General features: G+C 43.3%; 2 protein-coding genes across 4 annotated transcripts in view; both read right to left on the reverse strand.

The window, feature by feature from the left end:
- Window positions 1-14,548, reverse strand: part of LOC106569365 (complement C3) — a 56,403-nt gene extending 41,855 nt beyond the window's left edge. Inside the window, exons 1-4 of the mRNA XM_014140672.2 lie at window positions 14,321-14,548; window positions 1,844-2,021; window positions 872-1,034; window positions 518-588 (exon numbers count right to left, since the gene is read on the reverse strand). Coding sequence (XP_013996147.1) covers window positions 518-588; window positions 872-1,034; window positions 1,844-2,021; window positions 14,321-14,391 — 483 coding nt within the window. The 5' untranslated portion in view covers window positions 14,392-14,548. The remainder of the gene's footprint in view (window positions 1-517; window positions 589-871; window positions 1,035-1,843; window positions 2,022-14,320) is intronic.
- An 8,401-nt stretch (window positions 14,549-22,949) lies between these two features.
- The window catches only part of LOC106569366 (complement factor B), a 43,567-nt gene continuing 42,623 nt past the window's right edge, over window positions 22,950-23,893 (reverse strand). For all 3 annotated transcript variants that reach the window (XM_045694265.1, XM_014140674.2, XM_045694263.1), the window contains exon 18: window positions 22,950-23,671. In XM_045694265.1, coding sequence (XP_045550221.1) covers window positions 23,489-23,671 — 183 coding nt within the window. In that variant the 3' untranslated portion in view covers window positions 22,950-23,488. The remainder of the gene's footprint in view (window positions 23,672-23,893) is intronic.

Raw genomic sequence — 23,893 nt, forward strand, 5'->3', positions numbered from 1 at the left:
ATCTGGGACATCATGTCTCACTCCATCCACCAACGCCACGTTGCACCACAGACTGTCCAGGAGTTGGCGGATGCTTTAGTCCAGGTCTGGGAGGAGATCCCTCAGGAGACCATCCGCCACCTCATCAGGAGCATGCCCAGGCGTTGTAGGGAGGTCATACAGGCACGTGGAGGCCACACACACACTACTGAGCCTAATTTTGACTTGTTTTAAGGACATTACATCAAAGTTGGATCAGCCTGTAGTGTGGTTTTCCACTTTAATTATGAGTGTGACTCCAAATCCAGACCTCCATGGGTTGATAAATTGGATTTCCATTGATTATTTTTGTGTGATTTTGTTGTCAGCACATTCAACTATGTAAAGAAAAAAGTATTTAATAAGATTATTTCATTCATTCAGATCTAGGATGTGTTATTTTAGTGTTCCCTTTATTTTTTTGAGCAGTGTATATTTCACTGTGCTTTTCCAAATATTTGATACCTGTAAAGTAGGCTATTGCATAATTTTATCTTACCTTTAAACCAACACCAACAATACCTTTTGCTGCCTTTGCTTCAAGGTTTGTGACAAATAGCCTGTACTTAACTGAAAAGGGGAAACCACATTTTTATTGTGCACAAATGGGAGGATTATTCAAGTAAAGTCTAAAATGAAACCTAATGTGAAGCTCTCTTGATATGAATTACCTTTGTAGGCTTCATAACTGCCTATGATTATTTTTTGTATACATTACACCTTAATAAAATGGTGATGTATGTGTTAAGACATTCTGCCATTGTTGACTGAATAAACTAAAAAACAAATATTGTATATGCAAAATGATGGAGCACTTTAAATGAGGCACGGGATGGGTTTGCTGCATACTTACCGTCCTCTCCAGGGTTATAGATAGGCTTATCTGTCTGGAGGAAGACATAACCTGACTGGAAGGACACCAAAACAACTGTCTCCAATTGTCTGCCTCTGAATGTTGCTTTCAGGTACACATACTGATTGCCTCTAACATTGCTTTTGAAGTCTTTTTGATCAAGCTTCCGAGAGAGAGAGCGAGGGAGAGAGAATGGATGTTAGTGAATCTTGTACGAAAGCATGATAATTATTAATAGCTAACAAAACACTTTCCCCAAATGCACAATGGTAACAGTAGCACTACACATAAGGTACCCTTTATTATGTTTTATCTCACTATTTCAAAGGACCAAAATGACAAGCACACATTTGTTAATAACCTAAACAATATGTAATAAGGCAGCGTTTCTCCAACCTCGGTTCTGTGGACCCCAAAGGCCTAGCACTACACAGCTGATTCATATAATCAACTCATCAAGATTTGATTATTTGAATGAGCTGTGTAGTGCTTGGGCAAAACCCCAAAATGAGCACCCATTGAGGAGTTTGCTAAATGCTGTAATAAGGATTTATAACTGATTTATAAACTATAAATGAAATAATTGTGAACAATCTATAAACCACTTATAAATCTTGTATGAAGCCTTTATAAAGGGTGCCTTACTTTAAAGCCTTACAGGGACAATTAAAGGAATAGTTTGAGATTTTTACCCCAATCTAAATTGTATTCTTACCTTGAGAGAAGTGATGTGTTAAAAAAAGAAAAAAGAAAGATATACTGTAAACAATGCATGGCATTTAAAATAATAATGTATACATCCTGTAAGTAAGCAAAGCAAGAACACAGCCATGCAAAATGTCTTCCCTGCATACTTGCGCCACAAAAATATGCAAAGTGTGCAGCAGCACAAATGTTAACTTGCGTAAGGTATACATTTGGCTTAGGTCTGTGTTGTGAGCATGTGAAACTCATCCAAATCAAATATCTTACCTTTAGCTGATGCAGAGCCTGGTTGTTATCTCCAAGGATCAGTTTTTTTCCATAGAGCTTAGATCTTTTCAAAGGAAAGTCCATCACAGTAAGGTCCACCTCACCACCCACTGAGCTCTCCAAGTATATGTTCTCCTCACTGCCAACCCGAAGGATGTTTGGGGCCACCATTATGTACCTGCAACAACAAACGGACACATTACCAAAATAGTACTCATAGTTTATAATGTAGGTGGGCTTGAAATAAAATATGAAAATAGCAAAATATTTGTGACATTTTGACAGATGTTGTCAATTCATTTTTTTAATATGATGATAATTGCAAACCATTGATCAGTTCAGCATTGCTTTATGGTGAATAATATAGGCATTGGTTGAAGCTCAGTGTTCAAATCTCCCTACCATCATATCTAAACCAATATGACACCAATCTTGATGACAATTCGCAAATCAACTTGATTAGAGATACACAACACACTCCTCGCCTCTCGTCATGAACCTTCTGTCCATTACCGAGAACCAAATACCGGATTTTTAAACAGAGTCCTTAGTGTTAGGGTTGTCAGACAATGTTTTGCCCAGAATGAGCTCAATATCTAGCCTTGGATAAGAATGAGACTACACCGAGGTAAAGCCAGACGGATATTCGCGCTTTCAAACCACTTGAGCCACAGACTCCAAATTAGTGTCATGATGTTGGAAAAATTGCACAGGTCTTATTTTCACGATTTGGACCTTAATTCGCTTTGCAAAGCTAATAAACATGCGGAAATGTGAGCAGCATTTTGTATTCCTAGTTTCATTAGTTAGGGAGCGTAAACAAAGTACAAACTTTTTTTACATTTGAATTTCAATAGCTCCTTGGTCATGTGACCTACTGACTTCAAACAAGGTTCAGAATGTACAATCAGTGGGCCTACACATTACACACCCTTTAGTTTGTCCATTTTCATCTCACACCATTTTACATACATTTTTCAAAATAAACAAATTCAATAGCTCCTTGGTTATGTGACCTACTGACTTCAAACAAGGTTCAGAATGTACACTGACTACCCTTCTATATTAAACACCCTTTAGTTTGTCCATTTTCATCTCACACGTTCTTACATGCATTTTTCAAACTTTAGAATTTCAATAGCTTCTTGCTCATGTGACCTACTGGACTCAAACAAGGTTCAGAATGTACAACCAGTGGGCCTACACATTGCACACAAGTTAGTTTGTCCATTTTCATCTCACGCGATTTTACATTAATTTTTAAATCTTTAACTAGTTATGGATAGGGGGCAGTATTTTCACGGCCGGATAAAAAACGTACCCGATTTAATCTGATTATTACTCCTGCCCAGAAACTAGAATATGCATATAATTATTAGCTTTGGATAGAAAACACTCCAAAGTTTCTAAAACTGTTTGAATGGTGTCTGTGAGTATAACAGAACTCATTTGGCAGGCCAAAACCTGAGAAGATTCCAAACAGGAAGCGCCCTCTCTGACCATTTCTTGACCTTCTTTGTCATCTCTATCCAAAACAGCGGATCTCTGCTGTAACGTGACATTTTCTAACGCTCCCATAGGCTCTCAGAAGGCGCCAGAACGTTGAATGATGACTTTGCAGGCCATGGCTGAAAAACAGTAGCGCATTTGGTAAGTGGTCGATCTGAGAACAATGAGACTGGTGCGAGCGTGCACGAGACGACTCCATGTTTACATTTTCAGTCTTTGAACGAAAACGACTCCCGGTCGGAAAATTATCGCTTTTTTATGAGAAAAATCGCATAAAAATTGATTTTAAACAGCGTTTGACATGCTTCGAAGTACGGTAATGGAATATTTTGATTTTTTTTTGTCACGAAACACGCCGGGAGCGTCACCCTTCGGATAGTGTCTTGAACGCACAACAAAACGCCGCTATTTGGATATAACTATGGATTATTTGGAACCAAACCAACATTTGTTTTTGAAGTAGAAGTCCTGGGAGTGCATTCTGACGAAGAACAGCAAAGGTAATCCAATTTTTCTTATAGTAAATCTGAGTTTGGTGAGCACCAAACTTGGTGGGTGTCAAAATAGCTAGCCCGTGATGGCGATCTATCTACTCAGAATATTGCAAAATGTGCTTTCACCGAAAAGTTATTTTAAAATCGGACACCGTGATTGCATAAAGGAGGTCTGTATCTATAATTCTTAAAATAATTGTTATGTTTTTTTTGTGAACGTTTATCGTGAGTAATTTAGTAAATTCACCGGAAGTGTTCGGTGGGAATGCTAGTTCTGAACGTCACATGCTTATGTAAAAAGCTGGTTTTTGATATAAATATGAACTTGATTGAACAAAACATGCATGTATTGTATAACATAATGTCCTAGGAGTGTCATCTGATGAAGATCATCAAAGGTTACTGCTGCATTTAGATGTGGTTTTGTTTTTTTGTGACATATGCTAGCTTGAAAAATGGGTGTCTGATTATTTCTGGCTGGGTACTCTGCTGACATAATCTAATGTTTTGCTTTCGCTGTAAAGCCTTTTTGAAATCGGACAGTGTGGTTAGATAAAGGAGAGTCTTGTCTTTAAAATGGTGTAAAATAGTCATATGTTTGAAAAATTGAAGTTTGGGGATTTTCGAGGAATTTGTATTTCGCTCCACGCCCATCATTGGATATTGGAGCAGGTGTTCCGCTAGCGGAACGTCTAGATGTAAGAGGTTTTAACATTTCAATAGCTCCTTGGTCATGTGACCTACTGACTTCAATCAAGGTTCAGAATGTACACTCAGTGGGCCTACAAATTGCACATCCTTTAGTTTGTCCATTTTCATCTCACATGATTTTACATTAATTTGCCTGCTTTGCCCCCCTGAAAGGCAGTGTCACTCACACACCTATTCACTTGGGCCTTCTCCCTGGGGTCTTCCTGACCTCCAGGCAGGCCCCCATTGACCTGGTGACCTCTGATTCCTGGCCTCTAGGCCTACACTCCCTGCCCGCCTGCCTGCCCTTTCCCTGGGCCTGAGAGTGTATAGCTTACTCCCTGGAACTACAGACCTCCACCTCTACTCTCCCTATCCGGTCAACACCCCTCTCCCTTGGCCTTGGAGTATAGCTTACTCCCTGGAATTACTAAAATGTCTATAGTCCCGCTGTCAGGAGTTCGAAACAGGCTCTGTGCTCCTGGTGACCCGGCCGCATTTTTCTGCTCACAGTCTAAGTCCCACTCCAACCTACATGGCCTGAGTGCTGCCCCCAGCCCCCGAGTCCGGCTGCCCTTGCTTGGACTCGGAGTGCCCCCTGCCTTGATGGAGGCCTCCTTGTGCACCTGGTAACCTGAAACAAGCTCTGTGCACCTGTTGACCTTTCCGCTTTTATCCGCTCAGAGACTAAGTCCCCAACCCAACCTCCACAGCCTGAGTGCTGACCCCAGCCCGAGTAACGCCCGGTGGTATCATCAGAGGCTTTTCTGTCTTACAAACTGGACATCAGTTGCCGCTACTAACCTTCAGCAGACTTTAACTGGGTTTTTACATCCAATCGACATCAAGTGCCAGCGCAATACTTATAAGCTTGAGAACCAAATACCCCTCGCAGTATCTAGCAGCACCATCAACCGGGTGTCGGAAGAAGCAACAGAAAATAATCATCCCCTTTCAATAATTTGCTTGCCCAGTCAGCCCTTTAAAAAAAAAGGTATTTCACCTTTATTTAACCAGGTAGGCAAGTTGAGAACAAGTTCTCATTTACAACTGCGACCTGGCCAAGATAAAGCAAAGCAGTGCGACAGAAACAACAACACAGAGTTACACATGGAATAACAAAACATACAGTCAAAAAGACAAGAGAGAAAAGTCTATATACAGTGTGTGAAAATGAGGTAAGATAAGGGAGGTAAGGAAATAAATAGACCACAGTGGTGAAATAATTACAATTTAGCAATTAAACACTGGAGTAATAGAGACTGGAGTGATAGATGTGCAGAAGATGAATGTGTAAGTAGAGATACTGGGGTGCAAAGGAGCAAAAAAATAAATAACAGTATGGGGATGAGGTAGTTGGATGGGCTATTTACAGATGGGCTATGTACAGGTGCAGTGATCTGTGAGCTGCTCTGACAGCTGGTGCTTAAAGCTAGTGAGGGAGATATGAGTCTCCAGCTTCAGTGATTTTTGCAATTCGTTCCAGTCATTGGCAGCAGAGAACTGGAAGGAAAGGCGGCCAAAAGGAGGAATTTTGTAAATGACATCGCCGAAGTCAAGGATCGGTAGGATAGTCCGTTTTACGACGGTATGTTTGGCAGCATGAGTGAAGGATGCTTTGTTGCGAAATAGGAAGCTGATTCTAGATTTAATTTTGGATTGGAGATGGTTAATGTGAGTCTGGAAGGAGAGTTTACAGTCTAACCAGACACCTAGGTATTTGTATATGTCCACATATTCTAAGTCAGAACCGTCCAGAGTAGTGACGCTGGACGGGCGGGCAGGTGCTGGTAGCGATCGATTGAAGAGCATGATTTAGCCCTGTGGGACAGAACCATAGGAACCACCTTTACCAGCGCTTCATCGATATTCTTCACTTTGACATGGGGGGGGGGGGTGGTCACACTCACCCCATGGGTGATTTGAGTGTGACCGCAACAGGTGGGTACGCTCCTTTGAATTTCATCAAGTTGACATTCAGTGATCCGTGCCCAGTGGGAACCTAAGCTTCTTCCGTCCGTTTTATGGTTCCGCAGCAAATCAATGGGCGTGGATGGTACTACCCACATCAGATGTAGGCCTCCCTCCCCAGACAAGCTGTAGATACCCCTCCCCACTTCGTAGGGCATGAGCCAGATCCATGCAATGCCTTATCAATGCGGGGCCAATGGGTTTAGTCTCCGCCTCAAGTCTAGTGAGCGTAGAGGAGACCTCCCCACCTACATTGTTTGGGGCCGGCGAACGCCGTAGCTGGGGAGATTAAGCTCTTCCCTCCCCCATAATCGAAAACATTCCCTTTAAGTGAGATTAGTTTTTTTTAACCATTGCTCTCCCTTACTGAACGGTTTGTCCTGTCTGAACTAGTTTCATTTGGCTTTTTTTTTCTTTGATAAGGGCCTTGCGTGCGTCCAGAGTTGCCACCGCCAACCGCCAACCGCCGGACCCAACACCCCACCGGTCCGCCTTCGGCCCGCCGACGGACACTACTCCGATGAACCCCCGCACGCAGCCCCTTGCGAGACCACATACGAGAGACCGCGAGATGGGCCGCACAACAAACTTCCAATGGTGGTGAGAGGAGGGTGATGGAGCGACTGCTCCCCTAACCGCGGCACTGGCCCAGCCCCGCTTCGCACCCCAGCCCGACCGACCCAGCCCTTAGTCAATCCTTATCCCGAAGTTATGGATCTTTTTTTGCCATCTTCCCTTACCTACATTGTTGTAACATGCCAGAGGCTGTTCACCTTGGAGACCTGCTGCGGATATGGGTACGGCCCGGCGTGAGATTTAAACCCTCTCCCCCGGATTTTCAAGGGCCAGGGAGAACTCACCAGATGCCACTGAAATCGCAACGCTTTCCAGGGCTTGGGCCCCTCTCTCGGGGCGAACCCATTCCATGGCGCCCTGCCCTTCACAAAGAAAAGAGAACTCTCCCCGTGGGCTCCCGCCAGCTTCTCCGGGATCGGTCACGTTACCGCACTGGATGCCTCATGAGCCCGTGACCGCCACTCCGTGGATATTCTGAAAGTTGTTTGAGGTAGGTTGGTCACATTACCAAGGAGCTATTGAAATTCGAAAGTTTGAAAAATTCATGTAAAATCGTGTGAGATGAAAACGGACAAACTAAAGGGTGTGCAATACAGAAGGTTAGTCAGTGGACATTCTGTACCTTGTTTGAGGTCAGTAGGTCACATGACCAAGGAGTTATTGAAAATAGAAACATTGAAAAACATAGAAAATTAATGTAAAATTGCATGAGAAGAAAATGGACAAACTAAAGGGTGTGCAATGTGTAGGCCCACTGATACATTCTGAACCTTGTTTGAAGTCAGTAGGTCAAATGACCAAAGAGCTACTGAAATTCAAAAATGTAAATAAATGATTTAAAATAGTGCGAGGTGTAAATCAACAACAAAAAAGTGTGTGCAGTGTGTGTCTATGCCATTGGGTTAGCTAGAGCTATTGAAATTTGAAAAATTAGATTTGTCACTATGTTGACGGTCCCTAACTGCTGTTAGAGAACGTAAGGAAAACTACAGGCGAATATCCAACCTGAATCTTTTACCTCGGTCGAGACTACAGCATCCATAAAGTGACCATTAGACTTGCCAGCTTTCGGACTGAATACGTTTGTAATTTTGATTACATTTATAATTTCTCTCTCATTTTTGTCTGTTAAGAACCAAAAATGTGCTACCATTATGTAGCATTTCTGATACATTTCTGAAACATATTTTCAGCCAAATCTCAGAGTTCTAACACCGGGTCGGTTGCTTGGCAACAACACAGCTGTTTGCGCCATGCCGCCAGTCTTAAGAATTGTTTGCGAACAAACCTAGGCTACTGTATATAGTTAGCTATATGGTGGTATTCAAGCTTAAGTTAATAAATGCACCATATATTTTAATTAGCTAGGTAGTTAACTAGCGAACGTTAGAAAGTCCAGCAGCTAGCCTCTGTAGCTAGGAAACAGCAGTCACCTGAAAGCTAACTACTAGCGAACAGGCAAATAAGCCAATGAATGTGCTTTTGTTTTGATTAGTTAGCTGGCTAGCGAACGTAACATTATACCTTATACCAGTCAGATGAGAGCTAACGTTGGCTAGGTAGCTAACCAACAAACAAGGAAAGCTAGCTAGCAATATTTTTGCCAAGTAACGTTTTTCATATAAAGGCTGAAGTCACCATGTGTAAACTGCTGATCTAGACACTTCCCTGAAATTAGAGCACAAACAAATATGATAGCGAATGTCCTTGGCTGCTATGAAAGCAAGTTAATGTTAACTACCTAGGTAACGTTAGCCAACGTAAGACTAACTTTAGCTAACGTGTATGCACCACAATATATCATACTTTCTTACACAAAACATAGCTAGTTAACATTAGCTACGTTAAGTTTAAACCCACCGAACTTGGGGGAACTGCCATGCTGCTCCCATTCAATTGTATTGCACAGACCAAGCCACGGTAAGACGAGGTAGCCAGATTTGTGACAGGGAAGATATTGCAGTTAGCTACGCTACATTTCCTCGACTAAGACCAACCAAGACTACAACACAAACCATAACGGAGAAAACAATTTGCTTTGTTAAGGTCTAGGGGGCAGTATTGAGCATTTTGAAAGAAATATGTGCCCATTTTTAACTGCCTCCTACACCAACTCAGAAGCTAGAATATGCATATTATTGTTCAGGTTTGGATAGAAAACACTCTGAATTTTCTAAAACTGTTTGAATGGTGTCTGTAAGTATAACAGAACTCATATGGCAGTCAAAACTCTGAGACAAATTCTGACAGGAAGTGGATACCTGATGTTTTGAATTACCTTTAAACCTATGCCATTGAAACACACAGGGGCTTATTAATCTTTGAGCACTTCCTATGGCTTCACTAGATGTCACCAGTCTTTAGAAAGTGGTTTGAGTCTTCTACTGTGAGAACTGAACGAACAAGAGCCTTGGAACGGTGGTGGCTGATTAGACTCTGGCGCGCGAGTTCATGTTGGGTACTCTCGTTCCAATACGTTTTAAAAGAGAATGCAATCGTCCGCCTTGAATATTATTCATGTTCTAGTTGAAAAAGGCACTAATGATTTATGCTATACAACGTTTGACATGTTTGAACGAACTTAAATATTTTTGTTCCCCTCGTTCATGAAGAGAAGTCCGGCAGGCATAGATCATGTGCTAACAACACGGAGCTTTTTGGACATAAATTATGAGCTTTTTCGAACAAAACTACATTTGTTATGGACCTGGGATTCCTGGAAGTGACATCTGATGAAGAGAATCAAAGGTAATGGATTATTTACATAGTATTTTCGATTTTAGATCTCTCCAACATGGCGGTTAGTCTGTATCGCAAAGGGTATTTTTCTGGGCGCAGTGCTCAGATTATTGCAAAGTGTGATTTCCCAGTAAGGTTATTTTTAAATCTGGCAATCCGGTTGCGTTCAAGAGATGTAAATCTATAATTCTTCGAATAACAATATAATATTTTACCAATGTTTTCGAATAGTAATTATTTAATTTGTTGTGCTGATTTGACTGGCGGTATTGGAGGGAAAAGATTTCCTCAACATCAACGCCATAGTAAAACGCTGTTTTTGGATATAAATATGAACTTGATAGAACAAAAAAATGCATGTATTGTCTAACATAATGTCCTAGGAGTGTCATCTGATGGAGATTGTCAAAGGTTAGTGCATAATTTTAGCTGGTTTTCTGCTTTTGGTGACGCGTGTCTTTGCATTGACAAAACATTACACACAGCTATTTTCAATGTACTGTCCTAACATAATCTAACTTTATGCTTTCGCCGTAAAGCCTTTTTGAAATCGGACAACGTGGTTAGATTAAGGAGATGTTTATCTTTCAAAGGGTGTAAGATAGTTGTATGTTTGAGAAATTTGAATTATGACATTTAATTGTTTTCAAATTTGGCGCTCTTGATATTTCACCTGTTGTTGATAGGGTGTACCAGGGGTGGGACGCTTGCGTCCCACATAGCCCATAGCGTTTAAGAAACCGTAAGCTAGTTATGAACCACATATACACTATATACAGTACCAGTCAAATGTTTGGACACCTTTTTATTTATTTTTTTATTTCACCTTTATTTAACCAGGTAGGCAAGTTGAGAACAAGTTCTCATTTACAATTGCGACCTAGCCAAGATAAAGCAAAGCAGTTCGACAACATACAACAACACAGAGTTACACATGGGGTAAAACAAATATACAGTCAATAATACAGTAGAAAAATAAGTCTATGTACAAAAAATTGTGAGCAAATGAGGTGAGATAAGGGAGGTAAAGGCAAAAAAAGTCCATGGTGGCAAAGTAAAACACTGGAACGGTAGATTTGTAGTAGAAGAATGTGAAAAGTAGAAATAGAGAATGGGGTGCAAAGGAGTAAAATAAATAAATACAGTAGGGGAAGTGGTAGTTGTTTGGGCTAAATTATAGATGGGCTATGTACAGGTGCAGTGATCTGTGAGCTGGTGCTTAAAGCTAGTGAGGGAGATAAGTGTTTCCAGTTTCCAGTCCACACCTACTCATTCAAGGGTTTTTCTTTATTTTTACTATTTTCTGCATTGTAGAATAATAGTGTCGACATCAAAACTATGAAATAACACATATGGAATCATATAGTAACCAAAAAAGTGTTAAATCAAAATATATTGTAATGAAACAGGCAGGGAGCAGGCCTTGAACCCTTGACCTTCTAGCCCGAAGTCCAGCGCGCTATGGACTGTGCCCCAAAAGCATGCTCGAGTGGCAGAGTCGATATCTGCGCTTATAAACCCAGGGTCATTACACTATATTAAAGTAGCCACCCTTTGCCTTGACAGCTTTGCACACTCTTGGCATTCTCTCAACCAGCTTCATGAGGAATGCTTTTCCAACATATGCTGAGGAGTTCCCACATATGCTGAGCACTTGTTGGCTGCTTTTCCTTCACTCTGCAGTCCAACTCATCCCAAACCATCTCAGTTGAGTTGAGGTCAGGTGATTGCAGAGGCCAGGTCATCTGATGCAGCACTCCATCACTCTCCTTCTTGGTCAAATAGCCCTTACACAGCCTGGAGATGTGTTTTGGGTCATTGTCCTGTTGAAAAACAAATGATAGTGGGACTAAGCGCAAACCAGATGGGATGGCATATCGCTGCAGAATGCTGTGGTAGCTATGCTGGTTAAGAGTGCCTTGAATTCTAAATAAATCACTGACAGTGTCATCAGCAAAGCACCCCCACACCATCACACCTCAACGCCTTCACGGTGGGAACCACACATGCAGAGATCATCCATTCAGCTACTCTCCGTCTCACAAAGACACGGCGGTTGGAACCAACAATCTCAAATTTGGACTCATCAGACCAAGGGACAGATTTCCACCGGTCTGATGTCCATTGCTCGTGTTTCTTGACCCAAGCAAGTCTCTTCTTATTGGTGTACTTTCGTAGTGGTTTCTTTGCAGCAATTTGACAATGAAGGCCTGATTCACGCAGTCTCCTCTGAACAGTTGAGATGTGTCTGTTACTTGAACTCTGTGAAGCATTTATTTGGGCTGCAATCTGAGGTGCAGTTAACTCCAATGAACGTAACTCTGGGTCTTCCTTTCCTGTGGCGGTCCTCATGAGAGCCAGTTTCATCATAGTGCTTGATGGTTTTTGCGACTGCACTTGAAGAAACTTTAAAGTTTAGAACATTTCCGTATTGACTGACCTTCATGTCTTAAAGTAATGATGGACTGTTGTTTCTCTTTGCTTATTTGAGCTGTTCTTGCCACAATATGGACTTGGTCTTTTACCAAATAGGGCTATCTTCTGTATACCAACCCTACCTTGTCACAACACAACTGATTGGCTCAAATGCATTAAGAAGGAAAGAAATTCCACAAATTCACTTTTAACAAAACTTTCTACAAATGTACTTTTAACAAGACACCTGTTAATTGAAATGCATTCCAGTTGACTACCTCATGAAGCTGGTTGAGAAAATGCCAAGAGTGTTCAAAGCTGTCATCAAGGCAAAGGGTGCCTACTGTACTTTGAAGAATCTCAAATGTAAAATATGTTGATTTGTTTGTTTAACACTTTTTTGGTTACGACATGATTCCATGTGTTATGTCATAGTTTTTTGTCTTCACTATTATTCTACAATGTAGAAAATAGTAAAAATAAAGAAAAAACCTTGAATGAATAGGTGTCTCCAAACTTTTGACTGGTAATGTGTGTATATATACATACACAAAAGCAGGTGGACACCCCTTCAAATTAGTTGATTCGGCCATTTCAGCCACCCCCTTTGGTGACAGGTGTATAAAATCGAGCACAGAGCCATGCAATTTCCAAAGACAAACATTGGCAGTAGAATTGCCTTACTGAAGAGCTCAGTGACTTTCAATGTGGCACCGTCATAGGATGCCACCTTTCCAACAACTCAGTTTGTGAAATGTCTGCCCTGCTAGAGCTGCCCTGGTCAACTGTAAGTGCTGTTATTGTGAAGTGGAAATGTGAAGTCCACTTGTGAAGTGGAAACAGCTGCGAAGTGGTAGGCCACACAAGCTCACAAAACGGGACTGGCGAGTGCTGAAGCACATAGTGCGTAAAAATCATCTGTCCTCAGTTGCAACACTCACTACAGAGTTCCAAACTTCCTCTGGAAGCAATGTCAGCACAATAACTATTAGTCGGGAGCTTCATGAAATGGATTTCCATGGCCGGGCAGCTGCACACAAGCATAAGATCACCATGCGCAATGCCAAGCGTCGGCTGGAGGGGTGTAAAGCTCGCCGCTATTGGACTCCAGAACAGTGGACACGCGTTCTCTGGAGTGATGAATCACGCTTCACCATCTGGCAGTCCGATGGACGAATCTGGGTTTGGCGAACGCCAGGAGAACGCTACCTGCCCAAATGGATAGTGCCAACTGTAAAGTTTGGTGGAGGAGTTATAATGGTCTGGGGCTGTTTTTCATGGTTTGGACTAGGCCCCTTAGTTCCAGTGAAGGTCAATCTTAACGCTACAGCATGACATTCTAGACGATTCAGTGCTTTCAACTTTGTGGCAACAGTTGGGGAAGGCCCTTTCCGGTTTCAGCATGGCAATGTCCCCGTACATACAGAAATGTTTTTTTGAGATCGGTGTGGAAAAACTTGACTGGCCTGCACAGATCCCAGAACTCAACCCCATCGAACACCTTTGGGATGATTTGGAATGCTAACTGTGAACCAGGCCTAATCGTCCAACACCAGTGCCCGACCTCACTAATGCTCTTGTGGCTGAATGGAAGCAAGTCCCCACAGCAATGTTCCAAAATCAAAGGGGGGACCATTAATGCCCATGATTTTGGAATGAAATGTTCAATGAGCCTGTCCACACTTTTGGTCATGTAGTGTGTGTGTGTGTGTATATACACACACACACACACACAGGTATACATAATTTTAATAGCAGGACACTGTAAAGTCCATTATCCATCTTTAGAGTATGAATTAGGCTGTTTGAGAAGGTTTGAATCCTAAGCAACATGCTTACACATAGCTTGAAGTACAATACCAACATAGCTACTGTAGTAGGTCAAAGCTGTGTGCTGTAAAACCCTAGTAGGCATTGTGGTGCTCGTGTAAATTGTATTTCTTTTTTCGGCTTCAGACCAATGCCTATTCTCACTTAAAACTTAGTTTTTGTTTTTTATATATATTATAGAAATGTATAAGATCATAACTAAGTCATCATGTAACCACTTACCCGAGAGACAAAACAAGGTCAAGAGACTTACGTTTGACCCAGAGATGAACGGCAGAGGGAGAGGATGAGAAGGAGAGCTGCAAGGAGCTTTGAACACCCCATGTTGTCAGCAATGTAACCACTGTCCAGATGAAGTGCCTAGTCCCCTCTAATGTAGTCAGTCAGTGTTAATTTTTAACTTGGAGTGAGAACCTAAGCTACGACTGTTTACCATAGCAAGGGAAGAATGACCTGGACCAGACTGAGACAGACAGAAACATGCACCCACAATTTTCAACAATTGCAACAACAAAAAAATCTTACGTGTCCAAAAATGAAGTCTGATGGATTCATTCTATCTACCACGTACTGCAAAAATCACTGTTGATTGTCAAAAAGTATAATCCCAAATGATGCAGCAGCTCTCTCTCTCTCTCACTAACACACACACACAAACTGAAAAAGTAGTTTTGTATGCCGGTAAACAGTTTATTTGACAAATAATTATATTTACAGTGTAAGGCCTATTTGTAACTGGTTGTAATGTGGGTTTCACATTACAACCAGTGTCATGATGTACTATGACACAGAAGTATTTATCCAATTTCCACAGTAGTCTACATAATAAGATGCTTGTAAAACAAAAGATAATTGTCACAACTGTCATTCACCCTGGCAAAATCCCTAATTATTTCTCGCAATACTTACTTGGGATAATGATTACAAGGAAATTCCTCTTACCGTAAAACTATCTTTTGGTTCTTGACCAAAGCAAAGTCCAAAGGCAATCTTTGTGTTTTGACACATAATCAACAGGTCAAAGATCTCAGATTTCAATGAGATATTTGACTGAGCTGTCAACAAACCAAATCCTAATGTTGATTTGTAGTAAAAACTGAAACTGTTGCAGAAATTTGCTTCATATTCCTACAATTCACATACAAAATCACAAACTTAAAATAATTCACAACTTCTGCATGGGCTAAATAATATTTGAAGTTGTCACTGCTGTCGAAGGAAGAAGCGGACCAAAGTGCAGCGTGTGTGTCGTTCCACATTTTATTTACACTGTGAAACTATGCAATACATAAATAAACTGAATGACGACAACAACAACAAACCGTGATGCAGAGGTGAAACATACACTGACTCAAAGATTATCTCCCATAAAACCCAGGTGGAAAAAAACCCTACTTAAGTATGATCTCCAATTAGAGACAACGAGGACCAGCTGCCTCTAATTGGAGATCATCCCAAACAAAACCCCAACATAGAAATACAAAACTAGAACCGGAACATAGAAATAAAAAACATAGAGAAAAAAACCCTGTCACGCCCTGACCTACTCTACCATAGAAAATAACATATTTCTATGGTCAGGACGTGACAGAAGTGTTATATGCACCAATTGTTTGTAGTAGGTATGCAGGTTACACCAAAAATTATCAGTCAACAAATTTTAAAGGCTCATACTCGATTTCATCTTTTTATTTCTCCCAGATGCTCCTTGAGGAACGTTTGTATTCGGAAAAGGTTAATATGGTAATCTCGAGATGCTGCACTTGAAGGGGGTTGCCGAATACTACTCGTACACAGGTCCTTAAACCCCAGTTTATCACACACATCTAAAGCAAAAATAAGTTGATTGCTTTAATAATACAGAGATAATTTTTGCATTTTTCTTTTAAGTTGCCAAGATTAACACACAAAAAAAACAGTAGTACCTGACCTTACATAAAGACATAATACATGCACGTTACAAGTAAACAGAATGAACTAAAAATAACTTCTAATCCTGCAAATCTCAGGAGAATGTCACCGGTGCGATTTCCTGTTTATCTTGATACAACCAGCACCATGCTGATAAAAAAAACATAGTATTTAAATGTGGAAGTATAAGTTATATACACTCACCTGAATCCAACATTTTTGATTTTTCAGTTACAGGGCACCACCAGATTCACCTTTAAATGTACACATACTGTACATGTAATACAATGTCATATAGCCTACCTGTATGTGCACACTGCCAGGTGAGATACCATATATGTAAATTACCATTCATAAATATTACACAGCAATGGGATGTGCTAGAAAATATAAAAATGACTGTATGCAGAATTTTCCTGTAATACTGTGTTTAGTTTCCATAGTGATACATTTCCTTGATACATTGATTGAACGTACCTTTGCAGGCAACGTCCTCAACTTTGTCTTCTGTCCCTCCTGTACACAGGAAGTTCTTAGTCACAGCCTCCTTGTAGTTTTTAATGCCCTCAGCTTCCTCTGCATCCTTAATACAGCTCTCCCTCTGTGAAAAAGTAACAGAGACTGTCAGAGTTCACAGAACCCATCATTGTGGTATTCACATCGTAACTCTTATTCTTATAGCCATGGACGAATCAGATTGTGGAATTGTTTAAAGTACTTTCTAGACTCACTACTACTTTTATTACCAAGTAGATCATCCTCACAGGCAGATGCTTACAGATTTCTGAATAAAAAGTAGATATGTGTTTGGGTGAAAGTTTGTAAGCCTAGACACTGCATAAACATTGCTATGGCATGTCTGATTGAATTCCAGCCTGCTCATGGCCCGCTCAAAGCATGATTCGAAAAATCAGTTTGAATCTGCTGGCGAGACGGTTTTCACACAAACACACTTCGGGGCGTGAGAGCTTGTCCGCCCTCGTCTCCTGCCTCTCAGGCAAATCCCTGGAGTGGGCCAACGCCGTATGGAGTGAGGGAAACGTGGCGATGGACCATTACGCAGGGTTCACCCGCCGCTTTTGGGCAGTGTTCGACCACCCGCCTGAGGGTCGAGCGGCGGGTGAACGTCTGTTCCACCTGAGGCAGGGGACGAGGAGCTCCCAGGATTTCGCCTTGGACTTCCGGACCCTGGCTGCCAGCGCGGGATGGAACGATAGGGCCCTGATCGATCACTACCGGTGCAGTCTGCACGAGGACGTCCATCGGGAGTTGGCCTGCCGAGACACCACCCTCACATTGGACCAGCTGGTGGACCTGTCCATCCGGCTGGACAACCTGCTGACTGCCCTCGGCCGTCCGGATAGGGGTCTGTCAGTTCCATTCCCCAGCACCTCTGCTCCGACGCCCATGGAGCTGGGAGGTGCTGCACTTAGGTTGACCGGAGGAGGGGCCATTCCCTGCACCATCTGTGGCCGCAGAGGCCACACTGCTGGTCGGTGCTGGGGGGGTTCCTCAGGGAGTTGAGGCAGCAGGCAGGGCACTATCGTGTCACCCCAGGTGAGTCGGCACCAGGCTCACCCAGAGCCCCCTGTTGCTCACATGTATGTGTTTATTTCATTTCCTGAGTTTTCCCTGCATTCCCAGCATAAGGCGCTAGTAGATTCAGGCGCAGCTGGGAATTTTATTGACCGTTCATTTGCCCATAGTTTAGGGATCCCCCTTGTTCCTGTGGATATGCCCTCCCTGTGCACGCCCTAGATAGTCGACCATTAGGGTCAAGGCTGATTAGGGAGGCCACCGCTCCACTAGACATGGTTATGCAGGAGGGTCATAAGGAGAGAATCGGTCTCTTCCTTATTGATTCTCCTGCGTTTCCCGTGGTGCTGGGCTTACCCTGGTTGGCCTGTCATGACCCCACTATTTCGTGGCAACAGAGGGCTCTCAAGGGGTGGTCACGAGAGTGCTCAGGGAGGTGTGTGGGGGTTTCCATCGGTGCGACTACGGTAGAAAGTCCAGACTAGGTCTCCACCGTGCGCATCCCCTCAGAATATGCCGATTTGTTTCTCGCCTTCTGTAAGAAGAGGGCGACTAAATTACCACCTCATCAATGGGGGAATTGTGCGATAAATCTCCTGGTAGGCGCAGCACTCCCCAGGAGTCACGTGTATCCTCTGTCACAGGAGGAGACGGTGGCTATGGAAACATATGTCTCCGAATCCCTGGGGCAGGGATACATTCGGCCCTCCACTTCACCTGCCTCCGAGTTTCTTTTTTGTGAAGAAGGATGGGGGGTCTGCGCCCGTGTATTGACTATCGAGGTATCAATCAGATCAATGTGAGGTACAGCTACCCGCTGCCTCATCGCCAGTGCGATCGAGTCAATGCACGGGGCGCGCTTCTTCACAAAATTGGATCTCAGGAGCGCTTACAACCTGGTGCGTATCCGGGAGGGGGACGAGTGGAAGACTGCATTTAGTACCTCCTCGGGGCACTATGAGTACCTCGTCATGCCGTACGGGTTGATGAATGCTCCATCAGTCTTCCAGGCCTTTCTTGACAAGGTTTTCCGGGACCTGCACGGGCAGGGTGTAGTGGTGTATATCGACGACATTCTGATATACTCCGCTGCATGCGCCAAGCATGTGTCCCTGGTGCACAGGGTGCTTGGTCGACTGTTGGAGCATGACTTGTACGTCAAGGCTGAGAAATGTCTGTTCTTCCAACAGTCCATCTCCTTCCTAGGGTACCACATTTCCACGTCAGGGGTGGAGATGGAGAGTGACCGAATTTCAGCCGTGTGTAATTGGCCAACTCCCACCACGGTAAAGGAAGTGCAGCGGTTTCTAGGGTTTGTCAACTACTACTGGAGGTTTATCCGGGGTTTTGGTCAGGTAGCAGCTCCCATTACCTCACTGCTGAAGGGGGGACCGGTGCGGCTGCAGTGGTCGGCTGAGGCGGACAGGACTTTTGGTCACCTGAAGGCTCTGTTTACCTCGGCTCCCGTGCTGGCTCATCCGGATCCCTATTTGGCGTTCATAGTGGAGGTGGACGCGTCCGAGGCTGGGATAGGAGCCGTGCTCTCTCAGCGCCTGGGCACACCACCAAAGCTCCGCCCCTGTGCTTTCTTTTCGAAGAAGCTCAGCCCGGCGGAGCGAAACTATGATGTGGGGGACCGGGAGCTGTTGGCTGTTGTCAAGGCTCTGAAGGCGTGGAGACATTGGTTTGAGGGGGCTAAACACCCTTTTCTCATCTGGACTGACCACCGCAATCTGGAGTACATCCGGACGGCGAGGAGACTGAACCCTCGCCAGGCAAGGTGGGCTATGTTCTTTACCCGTTTTGTTTTCACTCTAACCTACAGACCAGGTTCCCAGAACACTAAGGCAGACGCACTGTCCTGGATGTATGACACAGAGGAGCGGTCCATGGATCACACTCATACTTCCGGCCTCTTGCCTGGTGGCACCGGTGTTGTGGGAGCTGGACGCGGACATTGAGCGGGCGTTACGAACAGAGCCCATTCCCCCTCCAGTGTCCAGCTGGGCGTCTGTACATTCCGTCTGCTGTCCACGACCGTTTGATCTATTGGGCCCACACGTCACCCTCCTCTGGTCATCCTGGCATCGGTCGGACGGTGCGTTACCTTAGTGGGAAGTACTGGTGGCCCACCTTGGCCAAGGACGTGAGGGTTTATGTTTCCTCCAGCTCGGTGTGCGCCCAGTGCAAGGCTCCCAGGCACCTGCCCAGAGGGAAATTACAACCCCTACCCGTTCCACAACGGCCGTGGTTGCACCTGTTGGTGGACTTCCTGATGGATCTTCCTCCCTCACAGGTCAACACCATGATCCTGGTCGTTGTAGATTGGTTTTCTAAGTCCTGCCGTCTCCTCCCTTTGCCTGGTCTCCCTACGGCCCTACAGACTGCGGAGGCCCTGTTCACACACGTCTTCCAGCACTACGGGGTGCCTAAGGACATAGTTTCTGATTGAGGTCCCCAGTTCACGTCCAAGGTCTGGAGAGCGTTCATGGAACGTCTGGGGGTCTCGGTCAGCCTCACCTCAGGTTTTCACCCCGAGAGTAACGGGCAGGTGGAGAGAGTAAACCAGGATGTGGGTAGGTTTCTGCGGTCATATTGCCAGGACGGGCCGGGGGAGTGGGCGGCGTTCATCCCCTGGGCAGTGATGGCCCAAAACGCACTCCGCCACTCCTCCACTAACCTCTCTCCTTTCCAGTGCGTACTGGGGTATCAGCCGGTTCTGACACCGTAGCATCAGAACCAGATCGAAGCTCCTGCGGTGGACGAATGGTTTAAGCGCTTGGAGGAGACCTGGGACGCCACCCATGTGCACCTACAATGGGCCGTGAGGTGGCAAATAGCGAGCGCCAACCGCCACCGCAGCGAGGCCCCGGTGTTTGCACCGGGGGACCGGGTCTGGCTCTCGACCCGAAACCTGCCCCTCCGCCTGCCCTGCCGGAAGCTGGGTCCGCGGTTTGTGGGGCCATTTAAAGTCCTGAGGAGACTGAACGAGGTATGCTACGGTTACAGCTTCCCCCAAATTATCGTATTAATCCCTTATTCCATATGTCTCTCCTCAGGCCGGTGGTGGCTGGTCCACTCCAGGAAGCTGAGGTGCGGGAGGTTCCTCCGCCCCCTCTGGACATCGAGGGGGCCCCGGCGTATGCTGTTCGAGCCATCCTGGACTCGAGGCGTCGGGCAAGGGGCCTTCAGTACCTCGTGGAGTGGGAGGGGTACAGTCCGGAGGAGAGATGCTGGGTGCCGGTGGAGGACGTCCTGGACCCTTCGTTGCTGCGGGATTTCCACTGTGTCCATCCGGATCGCCCTGCGCCTCGTCCTCCGGGTCGTCCTCGAGGTCGGTGTCAGCGCGCGGCTCAAGGGGGGGTACTGTCACAACTTCCGCAGAAGTCGGTCCCTCTCCTTGTTTGGGCGGCGTTCGGCTGTCGACGTCACCGGCTTTCTAGCCACCGCCGATCCACTTTTCATTTTCCATTTGTTCTGTCTTTGTCTTACACACCTGGCTTCACTCAACCAATTACTTGTTTATTATTTAACCCTCTGTTCCCCATGTTGTGTTTGTGAGTGATTGTTTATTGTAATTCGATCTGTCTTTGTGGGCTCGTGATGTTACTTTGTAAATTTGTCTTTTTGAGTAAAGTACATTGATATCTGCTGTCCTGCGCCTGACTCTCTACACCAGCTACACACAGGAACCTTACAGATGTGCTGTCCATCAAATAGTGCACTGTTGCTTGGTCATTGAGAAGCGAACTAACAATTGTATGTTATTTATTGTTAAATCGCAGATTGTTCTGCCCCAATGCAATTTGCAGACAGGGCTGGGCTACATGTAGGCATTGTTGGGGAGTAATGTAATCTGTTTACAAAAAAACCTGTAACTGTAGTTGTTACGTTACCAGCAAAAATACTTGAATCAGATTACAGATACCTTTGAAAAAGTATATGATTACTTCTTGGATTACTTTTAAATTCAGAAAGAATTTTTGCAGAAAAAATACATTATGCAACCTTTGCTTTCTCAATGACATTCAATTCAGTGTTAAAAAAGGTGCACTTTTAAATTTGTTCCACCTGAAACCACTATGATGACACAGCAAATGCGTTTGATGGATCCTTTTTGTCTTCTTCTAATGCCTTTTTAGGGGAAAGTAATCCAAAAGTAACTGAAATTAATCAGATTACATTACTAGTTTGGGTAATCCAAAAGTTACTGATTCGAATTTTGGTCAGGTAACTAGTAACTGTAACGGATTACATTAGAAAGTACAAACCCTGCATGTAGGCTAGTTTAGGTTGTTATGTAAGCAAAATGCAGAGCAACAAGGGACACAACCCAAAGAAGGATAAAGGAGCCCCCAACTCTGAGGAAGAGGAAAAGAGCACAGAGGAAACAACTCAGGACCAATGTACAAACAGCTATCTTCTCCCTTCGATCCTTGGCCACATGGAGAACACACCGATTCAGTATAACATTCCTAATAGTCAGATATCTCCAGGTCTCTTCTTATCTTTCATTCTATTTCCTACTTCTTCATGATCATTCTCATTATGTTTGTAAATATGTTGATTAGCATTATTAAATGTTGATTGAATAAAAAATAAAGTGTTTGTTTTGTTATTTTGGTAAAGAACACCAAATAATTCATACCATCAGATGAATAAATTTCTTACTATTATTATACATTTTAGTCTTATAGATTATTATTAAAATAGATTAGTATTATTAAAATAACTCACAAGTCAGGTCCTCTTAGAACACCATTTTGTCCAGGGCCATGCACAGACCTTTTGAGGGGCATGTGCTCAAACAAAAAAAAGTTAATCGGAACGGCAACTGCGGTCACAAACTAGTTGAGCAATTATTACAAGAAGAGGGGAAAGCCGCACAATCTGAAGAGTAAAGTATTTAACAAAACTGATCATTGGCCACTTGAATAAATGGAACACTAGTCCCTTTTAATAATGTCACTTTAATAATGTTTACATATCTTGCATTACTCATCTCATATGTATATACTGTATTCTATACTATCTACTGTATCTTTGTCTATGCCGCTTTGACAATGCTCGTCCATATATTTATATATTCTTAATTCCATTCCTTTACTTAGATGTGTGTGTATAAGGTATTTGTTGTGAAATTGTTAGATATTACTTGTTAGATATTGCTGCACTGTCTGAACTAGAAGCACAAGCATTTTGCTACACCCGCAATAACATCTACTAAACACGTGTATGTGACCAATAAAATTTGATTTGATGAGGGGGGGCTGCTAAAATGTTTTTCTCGCAAGGTGGAGGGGGGAGTATGGATGTGGGTATGCAGACCCACGAACTACTGTGGCTCCTCATGATGAGTTCCGGATATTTGTGGCCCCCACCCCCATCAAAGTTGCCCGTCCCTGATTTAGAATGAGAAGATGTACCCACATAGATTGAAATAAAAAATGAAACATTTATTGGATTTAAAAAATATGCCATGCCCAAAAGCCACTGTAATCTAAAAATGACACACATAACATCATTGTCATCTCCACTGGCAAAATTCATAATAATTTCTCGGAACACTTGACTGGGTTAAAAATTAACCAGGACATGCCCCTTATCGTAAAACTATCTTTTGGGTCTTGACCAAAGTAAAGTCCAAAGACAAACATTGTGTTTTGATGCGTAACCAATTACACAACAGGTCAAAGACAGCAGATTTTCATTAGATATTTGACTGAACTGTCAACAAATACACATTTTAACTAAACCAAATCCTGTTAATTTGTAGTAAAAATCTAAACCATTGCAGACATTAATTTCATTTTCCTACAATAAACATACAAACAAAATCACATTGACTGAAAATAATGAACTACTCTTCACATTTCACAACTTCTGCATGGGCACAACTTCTACATTCTATTTGAATTGTTGATATAGGCCTACTGTATTTATCACGTATGTATGCAAGTTACACATATGACTTTCAGTCAACAAATTTTAAAGGCTCATAATTAGTTTCATTTTTTTTTTCTCCCAGGTGCATCTTGAGGAACTTCTGCATTCGGAATAGGTTAATGTGGTAATCTCTAGTAGTTGCAGTTGAAAGAGGCTTTGGGATATTATTACCCATACACAGGTCCTTAACCCCCCAGCTGATCACACCCACCTAAGACAAAAATAAGTTGATTACTTTAATAATATACACACAGTGAATTGTTATTTTAACGTGGCCAAGTTTAACTCCCAAAAACACATTCAAAGGAATAGTAGTACATCACAAATTGAGAGTTTGAACTAAAAAGGCCTTAAAATATCTAGAGAGGTTCAACATTTCAAGAGAAACCTAATCCTGCACATTTTACGAGAATGTCACCGGTGCGATTTCCTG

The sequence above is a fragment of the Salmo salar genome, chromosome ssa14 (genome assembly GCF_905237065.1).
Source record: "Salmo salar chromosome ssa14, Ssal_v3.1, whole genome shotgun sequence".
Lineage (NCBI taxonomy): Eukaryota > Metazoa > Chordata > Actinopteri > Salmoniformes > Salmonidae > Salmo > Salmo salar.